The 9360-nt window shown below is 42.6% G+C and overlaps 1 protein-coding gene across 1 annotated transcript; it reads left to right on the forward strand.

Moving 5' to 3' along the window:
- The first annotated feature begins 350 nt into the window (after positions 1-350).
- LOC109321633 (prolactin-releasing peptide receptor-like) lies at positions 351-8691 on the forward strand. Its single transcript, XM_019552363.1, has 2 exons — positions 351-653; positions 4191-8691. The coding sequence occupies exon 2, from the start codon at positions 4229-4231 to the stop codon at positions 5324-5326; it is 1098 nt and encodes a 365-aa protein (XP_019407908.1). The 5' UTR covers positions 351-653; positions 4191-4228; the 3' UTR covers positions 5327-8691.
- Positions 8692-9360: the final 669 nt, after the last annotated feature.

Genomic DNA, 9360 nt, shown 5'->3' on the forward strand with positions numbered 1-9360 from the left:
CCTGCTGTACTGACAAGAGGAGGGCAGGCTCCTAGTGAACTGACCAGAGAACATCCATTTTATGCCATTTATTTTTGGAGCATCCTGTAAAATTGAATAGAAACCCCCTTCTTTCTGCCACTGAGTTCTACAGTGGTTCATGCCATCCTGTTTGAAAGGTACTTTTGTCTATCAGGTATTGTCAGGCTTTTACAAGATAACCACATTTCTACAGAATTTAAGACACTTTAGCACTGCCACCTTCTAGCGCTGCCACCTGCTCTTTAGTCAATGAGCGTAGGAGCTATTCCTGGAGGAGGAGGTGCACACATGAGCAGGCAGTATATTTATACAGAAAAATACACATGCAGTGCATGTGAATTATTGCAATACATTGGTGATGGGCATGTACACATCTATACCTATTACTCCGCTTTTCCCTGTCTTATTTTTATAGCACATCACAACATTATAAACAAGAATAATATCACACCGTTATTTGCAACAAGATGTCTTTGTGATGGACAAACTTCTGTGAATTAAATAGCACAAGTTAAATTCAACCAAAATGATGTCTAACCCTGAGTTATAGGAAAACCGATTTTTGTTTTCACAGGTCAACATGAACAGAGGCAAAAGAACTAATAGAATTTCCACCTTGACTTGATTGGTAGGTAAGTAGGAGACAGCAAACTCTTTTCAGCCTCAATTAAGTAATCAAAGATGATCTACAAGGTCACCAACCCAGGTTCTGCCTTGCTCTTCTCACACAGAAGAAACTTCTAAGGTTGTGACATCAGAGACTTCACCTTCTGGGGTGCTATCGACTTCAATGTATTTGAGAAGTTTCTTGTACATACTCCCTTCCAAACACTCCAGACCAATATTTATTGTGTCTTCTGGAAAGACAGAGGCATATTTTCATCTCAAGGCATAAGCAGATGTGAGTATAAGTCTCAGTGTAGAATATGCCCCTGGCAATTCTGTATTATTTTTTTCTCTCATAGATTTAAAAAAGCTTAGTATCTGTTTTATGATCCCATATATCCCACTGACTTCAGTGGAATTACTTCTAATTTATATCAGCAGAGATCAGAATGAGCTTCCCAGGATTAAAACTGAAGCAGCACTATTCCCTTCAATTAAGAACAGTTTTAAAAGAGAAATCAGAGAGTTTCCATCAAAAATTAAGTGTCTGTAATTCATAAAACAAAAAGGCTATCTGACTACAGCAATAAGCCATGACTGGCACAGAGCTGTTCAGGTCCTTTCAGGGGAGGATGGAAAGCTTGAATTACTAGGAGACAAGTGGAAGTCAAAGAGAAGGGTGACTCAGAGCCTGATTCACCATTGTTCCACACCTTGTGTAATACCATACTTAGATCAGTGCAAAATGTTACCAAGTCAGGGCCTGGACCTAAAACACACATACCCGGATGTACACATTTTGTACACTGGTGTAAAATATACCAGGATCTCAAGCAGACAGGTGATCAGAATAGCTTTGTGCAGTAGGCATTATTATAGTTCCTTGACATCATCTTGCCTTTAGCAGACACCTATCCTGGGATAGCTTCAGATATGACACTTCTCCCAGTGTAATTTTACACCTTTACACCTGTTTCTTTTCCCCAAGGAAGTTCTATCCCAGCTTCAACTCAGTTCACAGGCATAGGACTATGTTGTGGGTCTGCTCCTGCTTAATGGTTGTTTAAAGGCTGATTATCCTGGTGTGAATATGGTGAGCCAGGGCCCTCTGAATAAAATAGCATTTTACACACACATGTAAAATGTAAGTTATTGTGCATTGAACATGAAGAATTGAGCTTCATGAAAGTGGTGGGAGAGGACAAGATTTTAACAAAAGCAATGTTGATGAACTGGGAGTGGGAAATGATGTATATCAAGAAGGTCAGACAGGAAGGAGAAGCTGCAATCAAAGACAAGGATGGGGGGGGGGGGATAGCCTTCCCAGAAAAAAAATTGGACAATTAGAGGTGACATGAAGAAGGAAAATCATGGTTTGCTGAGAACTTGGCTGTGGGTTGAGAAAGGAAGAGAGAGTAGCTCACAACAAGTTTACATCCCTCCTTCTGAGATGGAGACCAGCCTGAAAAGGGTTTGGGGGCGCAGGTAAGAAGTTCTGTTTACTACTGTGTTGAGTATGAAATGTTGGTAGGTCATTTAAAACAAATGTCAGGGAGGTGGTTAGATTGGAGAGAGAGTTCTGACACAGGCTGGAATTAGAGCTGGGTTTGATGTTGAGAAACAGATTTGGGAGAGAAGATGATAAGAAGTGACTTGAATGTGCAGATTCTCTACATGGCTGTTCAACCATTTGAAAGGCAGAAGGCTGATGAGCTTCTCTAAGTTCACAGTAATGACAAGCAAATTTTTTCAGAGATTTATGCTTAGATGATTAACCACTCACTTCTTAGCTGAGTTTATAGTGCATTGCCTAGCTGCAAGGAAATCTGGAGCAGAGCTGAACAGCAGTGACATTTTGGATTGCCCTTGCTCAGCCCCTGGCTGGTGGTGGGGGCTCAAGCTGCTGTCTTAGTTTCATAGTTTCATAGTTTCTAGGGTCGGAAGGGACCTGAGTAGATCATCTAGTCCGACCCCCCCGCCATGGCAGGAAATAATACTGGAGTCAAACGACCCCAGCAAGATGTTCATCCAACCTCCTCTTAAAAACCCCTTCCTGAGAGGCTACTTTTTGCTTTCATTGAAAATCAGGTGCAGTTCCCTTTATATTTTCTGTCTAGAAAACTTAGAGCCCAATTCTAGTTGCACCATTGTGGAAGTGAATCTAACTTAAGGCCCCTTTGCACCAGTAGGGGTCCATAGAGAAAAGATGAACAAGTGGACACCAGCAGTAAGATACAACCTAAAACCTAAGAAAGCTGAATTCAGCTTCTTGCCCTCTTGTTGCCTTCTTATGTGACCGTGGGTCAGCCGCACTACCTCTCTGCATATGTCCCTACCACTCAAATACAGCACCTTGCAGTACTGAGACCTGCTGTATGTGCTTCCTCCTGAACTGTAATTAGTGTAGTGCTGCATGTGCACCATTACATTCTTCTGAGAGGACTCTTGGCATAAGTTAGAGTAGGCCACAGGTTGCTTTAAATAATATCCTTCAACTGCCAAATGCTGGGAAACAGACCTTATTGGCAAGCCCAATTGTTGGTTATGTATGGTTTGGGAGGCAGCATGCATGGATCAGGTATGGCATGTCTCAGAAATATGCTCCCTGGCACTCTACATAGTTGTATTGACAATTTCCTGTGCAAGATGCAGGATAATGGCAGGGCTCCCCAGGAATAAAACAGAGGATAGCAGGTGAGGGAGGATAAGACTATTACTCTCACAACAATCCTCTGTGGCAAAGAAATGAAATAATATATGGGCTTAGGTACAGCAACGTAAAGACGTCATATATGACTGAATGAGAGATGAATTGTACAACCCCCAGCTTTGACAAATTGACACACTCAGAGTCCTCTCCACAGCCACTGGGAGTCTCTGGGGCATAGGCCCTACTTGAGTTGAAGTGTCACAAATCAGGGAAGTTAGAGGCTGGGTTTCAGTGTATTTCCCTAGGTTCCAACTGCTTTGTGTTTTGCTTCCAGAACACAAGAACCCTACAGCTTATGTAACCAGCTGTGAAAAGACCCTCCTGTACTTTAGTGACTCTTTTTGGCTAGAGAAGGGGGATGAGTGGCTGGGACTTTCTTTCATTCTGTTGATTACCTTCTGTCATGACAGCTGCTTGGAGCCATCAGCATCCTATGCAATTCAGAGTATCCTTTGGGTTACTCTAACACAGGGGTGGGCAAAATGCAGCCTGCCAGACTATTCTATCTGGCCTCTGGGGCACCTAAAAAATTCAGAAAATTAATATTTATCTGCCCCTGGCTGCCTGTCATGTGGCCCTTGATGGCTTGCCAAAATTCAGTAAGTGGCCCTCCACCCAAAATGATTGCCTGCCCCTGCTCTAACACGTGCCAGAACTCTGTTCTAACATATAGCAGGCTAGAAGTGGTGAAACACAGAGGTGGTTCAAAAGTACCTTGGGCAGGTTTGGTAGTTCTTGGCCACCCTCAAGGACCTGGGCCTTGATTCTCAGGCAGAAACTGTGGCAGAACTTGAAAAGAACAATATTTGTGCTATAGGGCTAACAAACTTTTCTCTTCTTGAATTTATTTAAGGCAAGGATAAGCAACATCTTTTAGACACAAGCTTCAACATGGCACACAGTCAGCTACCAAATGACTCCTGGCAGAATGGTTCGACCCCTGTATTCACCGGCCTTGACCTTCTCTTTGACCTGAAGCCTCTCTTCATCCCCCTCTATGCCACTCTGGTAGCTGTGGCTTGCACAGGAAATTTCCTCCTTATTCTCCTTATTGCTGTCACCAAAAAGCTGCACAGCACTACTAATTTCCTCATAGGAAACCTGGCTGCTGCTGACCTGATCATGTGTGTTGTCTGTGTCCCACTGACTGCATCCTATGCCTTTGAGGTCCGTGGCTGGCTCTTTGGGATGTTCATGTGTTACTTTGTTACCTTGATGCAGGCTGCCACTGTCTTTGTGTCTGTGCTGTCCCTCTCAGCTATTGCAGTGGACCGTTATATTGTTGTTGCTTACCCCATTCGCAGACGGCTAAGCCGCAAGTCCTGTACATACATTGTGGCCCTTATTTGGTTACTTTCTATTGTAGTTTCTGTACCCACATCCATGCACACCCACTATTTAGATCTCAACAAGATTGGTCATGACATGATCATCTGTGAAGAATTCTGGAAGCACGAAGAGAGAGAGAGGCTGGTGTACTCATGCTCAATGCTCCTTTTATCATACATGCTCCCACTTTCAGCAGTGTCAGTCTCCTACTTGGCCATTTCTTACCACCTCAGGAAAAGAAATGTTCCAGGGGCTGGCTACCATAATCAAGACAAATGGACCAAAACGAAGCAAAAGACCTTCCGGGTTCTCATAATCTCAGTCATGTGTTTTGCCATCTGCTGGCTGCCTCTTCAGGTAGTAAACCTTATCAGAGACATAGATGAGGAATTCACCATCTTGGACAAGCGGTATGTGAATGTGATTCAAGTGTCCTGTCACTTGGTCGCCATGAGCTCTGCCTGCTACAACCCCTTCATTTATGCCTCCCTTCATGATAAATTCCGATTCCATGTTACTAACTATTTTTACAATCGGAAGAAAAGGTCCAGTATCATGTCCCACAGGGCCTCCCGACTAAATACCTGCTCCACCCTGGCAGACATCCCAATGGGCATCACAGATAAGTTAGCTTTACAAGGAAGGTTTTCTTTTAATTAAAATATCCCAGGAGATCACTTCTGTTCTTATAGACGTATTTGGTCCCTTACTTCTGGGCTTACACCAAAAGACATAGAAACCCACCATGCATGCAATGCAATGGTATTTTGTCATTTCTAAAAGCATGTACTCATGTCTGAGACCATGGGAGTAGCACTAATGAAAAAACAAGCAAATGGGATTTAGGTCTGCTGGAGTAGAAACAGTTCCTCCCAGCAACTCTAATGTATTCCTTGAAAGAAAAACAAGCAACAACAATATTGCAGTCATGTACATTGAAGCTGATTCTGAGTAGTTTTTAACTTCTTGTCACTAATTTATGGTGTTTCTATCGGAATAGCAATCATTTCCTCTTTATTCAATTCAATGCACTGCTAAAAGAACACTACAGGCAAAGAATGGCCATTTTCCTGGTTGAAACAGAACAAGAAACTTGACCCCAAGATTAAAGACCACTCAGTGAGCTCTTTTATGCAATTTATTGCAAACTTCAATTTTCAGAAATGGTTTACAAATCTGAACATGTGACATTTTGCTCCTAAATATTTGTTTGCCTTTTCATGCCTAAAAGGACACCAAAACCCCCCAGAAAAACTCAGGTGTGAATAAACAAATTTATGCACAAATTGGAGACCTAGCACCAAACAGCCATTTTTGTTTGCCCAGGTCAATTTGCAAGGAAATCTTTGGTACAGTCAAACACCTAAGAAATAGCTAGTAATATCAGAATGTATGTACCAACAAGATAGTGGGCACACATTTAGGAGCTCAAGTTCATTAACTCCTACATTGCTTAGATTATTCCCCAGATTTCTAGTGTATCCATCATCATAGTATGTCTATGAACCATACAAAGATTGAAGTTAAGTATGAAAGAAGCATTTCCCTCAAAAAGGTATCATCCTTGGGTATGAGGGCACAATCCATCCATGATATCACACTACTCTCACCCCAGGAGCCAGAGATAGAGAAAACCCAGCCTGCATGTAGGTAGGACTGCCTGGGAACACTAGTTAGCAGAAAGACAGGACAAGATCGTTTGGCTAAATTTGGACTCAGAAGTGTTTCTGGTGGAAGCAAATTCCAAAGGCCAGACAGTGTCAGTGAGTATGCCCTGCCTGCCCTGCATGCTCCAGCCACAGCAGAGAGAGCCGAAGTTTTCCCACTGCATGCATGTGACAGAGTAGGGCCTAGATGAATGGCAGATACCAAATTGGTTGGGGCTTAGACTATTAAGTCTTTGCAGTCTACACCAGCTCTTTGACTTTCACTCAGAAATGCACAGCCAGCCAATCCACAGAGCACAGGAGTAACATGCTCAGACCAGCTTGCACTATTCAGCGGCTGAGCCACCCTGTAAACAAACACATTAGATGTACTTTAAGAAATCCTAGGAGTTCATGGATTCATTTTTTATTATAAAGAATTGTTCCTAAGCAACCAACATCTTTTTCCTTCTACAAATATGTGAAAATAGTGTCATAGGTAAAGTTAAATTACTGTCTAGTGTATATTTCATAAAATTATGGTTTGTTAGTGATGGCTGATACCTTTTTCTCCATCTGAGATTATAAGGAACATTCAAATATTGGAGAAGGTACTTGAGATTGTAGAAGATAAGGCTCATTTAGGAGTGTGAAGGGCTTTCATAGGGTGCTTAGCCTTCCAAAAAAGCATTGAGGGGGCATGTCTATTCCAGAGACATAGTTGCCTCGTACACTCACTCCTGTCCCCCAAGTGGCATGCTGAAAAAAAAATCATGTCGTATTTGTTAGAGGAAAGCCAGAAGCACCAGGAGCCACTCTTAGGAGTATGCCCAAGACAAAAGTCCTGCCTCTGGCAAGTAGAGTGGGTGATGTGGGCACAAGTGGACAAGGCTGGTTCTTGGTGGCAGTCTTGGGATTACCATGGCAGCAACATAGACATGCTATGAATGAACAGCTCAGCGTGACTCATGCATTTCCCTTCCCATACAATGTACAATGCACACTATGTGGGATAATCAAACACTGAAGAAGTATCAGAGGTGGATTAGTAAGATTCCATCTCATAGGAGCTGTACCACTTTGCATGGAATACTTATTCATTGGGCAGAGAGGGAGAGAGAATGACTCTATAACCTACCAGTGAGGGCACTCACCTCTGCAAGGGGAGACCTGAGTTTTAGTCTTTGCTGCAATGACTACTTACATACTGAATGCTTGCACAGTCACTGGGAGATGCAAGTTCAAAGAGAGGAGGGAACTGAACCTTGATATCCCACTTGTAGTGTAGATTAGTGTGTTACCCACTGAGCTATTGAAGACAGGGGATGATGGCACTTTCTCCTCAGCCACTTTCTGTGGGGCCTGATCTGTGCTCTGAGAATGCTTGCCACATTTATCCCTGTCCTCAAAACCTGCTGGGGGTGGTGTCTATTTTATAGTAGTTTATGGATCCCGATGAGGCAATGCCTAGGTGATTAGGAGTTAGTCAGCTCTGGGCATAAATTTAATAACAGAATTTTCCCCTGGTGTTCTAACCCTACACTCTGTGAAGAAAAAGGAAATATTTAGATCTGCCTATATCTGATATCTGGAGAGTTCAGAGAAGGGGCTGAGGAGCAGCTTTTTTATCTGGGGAGATGACATACATAGCAATGTGTGGAGCTCAGAATGAGGAGCAGTAAGAGGAGCTGCTTCTTCCTACAGGACATATGACTAAAGAGTCATCTGCAAAAGGTCACAGATGGTAGGATTTGTGAGTTTAATGTCAGCCACTCAGTAAACAATTCATATCATGGTATGTCATCCCTGTGGAAGAAATCAGGATTCCCCTACCACAAGCACACTCTGTCTCCTGACATATACATCTATAGGATCAAATCCAGTGTTTGCTACTCTTCAGACTAGCCCAAGGCATTCTTCCTTCCTTCCTACCCAGATTTCAATTTAGGGGACATATTTTCTCTTGCCTTTTCCTTCCCCAGCAGCCTTCATGAAAAGACACCAACATATAGATCACAATTAACTAAAAGCATTTAAAAGATTAAGCACTGTTACATGGGGCAGTCAATATGGTGTTAACAGGTACCTAGATAGGGGCTCACTATCAAGCTTCCTAGACAGGAGTGGAATAAAGTAGGTCCTTTCCGCTTCCTGGCCATCACTTTAAAATTGTACATTGGGGCAGAAGGTGGAGTGCACTGAATAGTGGAAAAGAAGGAAGATGCAAAGTCAGGGGGTGGCAGTGCTGAGAAAGAAGTAGTTGCTGACTAACAACCCAGGCAGCATCTGGCCCAACATTGTGGCATCCTTCTCTCAGTCTGTATTATAAGTAGGCCCATTGTGACACTATTTGATGAACTCTTCCAGTGTCTGTGATTATTTCTGGCTTTTTTAAAAAAAAAACAAGAATTGTGGTGGTCAACTCGTATGGAAGAATTTCTGCATGTGCAAGTCTCATACACCAGAAGGACTTCTAAACTGTGTAGGAATTATTTAGCTAGATATACATACATTAGAGTTTGATGCAAGAAAATAAGCTACGAAGAGAAGCTGTGACTGATAAATCAGTCACTAGCCTGTCAACTCACTGTCTTCTTGCTACATCCTTTTTAATTTCCATCAGTCATAAAGGAGCTTAAGGAAGCCACTTTTATGAATGCAATTGAGAGAAAGACATAAGGATCCGTGTCCAGCAAGCACAGTTGGGCTACTTTCATCTCTAGGGTCATATAAGGGGCTTTTTAGTCTGGTTGTTCAGATACAGATTTCTTTCTCTGAACAGTCCGTATGAGGAAACACCTTTTTGGATTGTTGCACCTTCTGATGGAATGAGTTTCTGTCATTGTTCTTCACAACAGGGGAAAGTAGGAGTTAAATTTGCAAACCATGTTTTCCCACTGCCAGATGAAAGCTCCCAGTGGAAATATTTGATGTCACTAAGATTTACAATCCAAAGTGGCATCCTTGAGTGCGGACTCTGTCCATTGAGCCGTAATAGTCTCAGCAGGGTCCCTAATCCATTCTTGTTGCACATGTGGAATAGCTGTT

The sequence above is a fragment of the Crocodylus porosus genome, unplaced genomic scaffold (assembly GCF_001723895.1).
Source record: "Crocodylus porosus isolate Cpor-Errol unplaced genomic scaffold, CroPor_comp1, whole genome shotgun sequence".
Taxonomy (NCBI): domain Eukaryota; kingdom Metazoa; phylum Chordata; order Crocodylia; family Crocodylidae; genus Crocodylus; species Crocodylus porosus.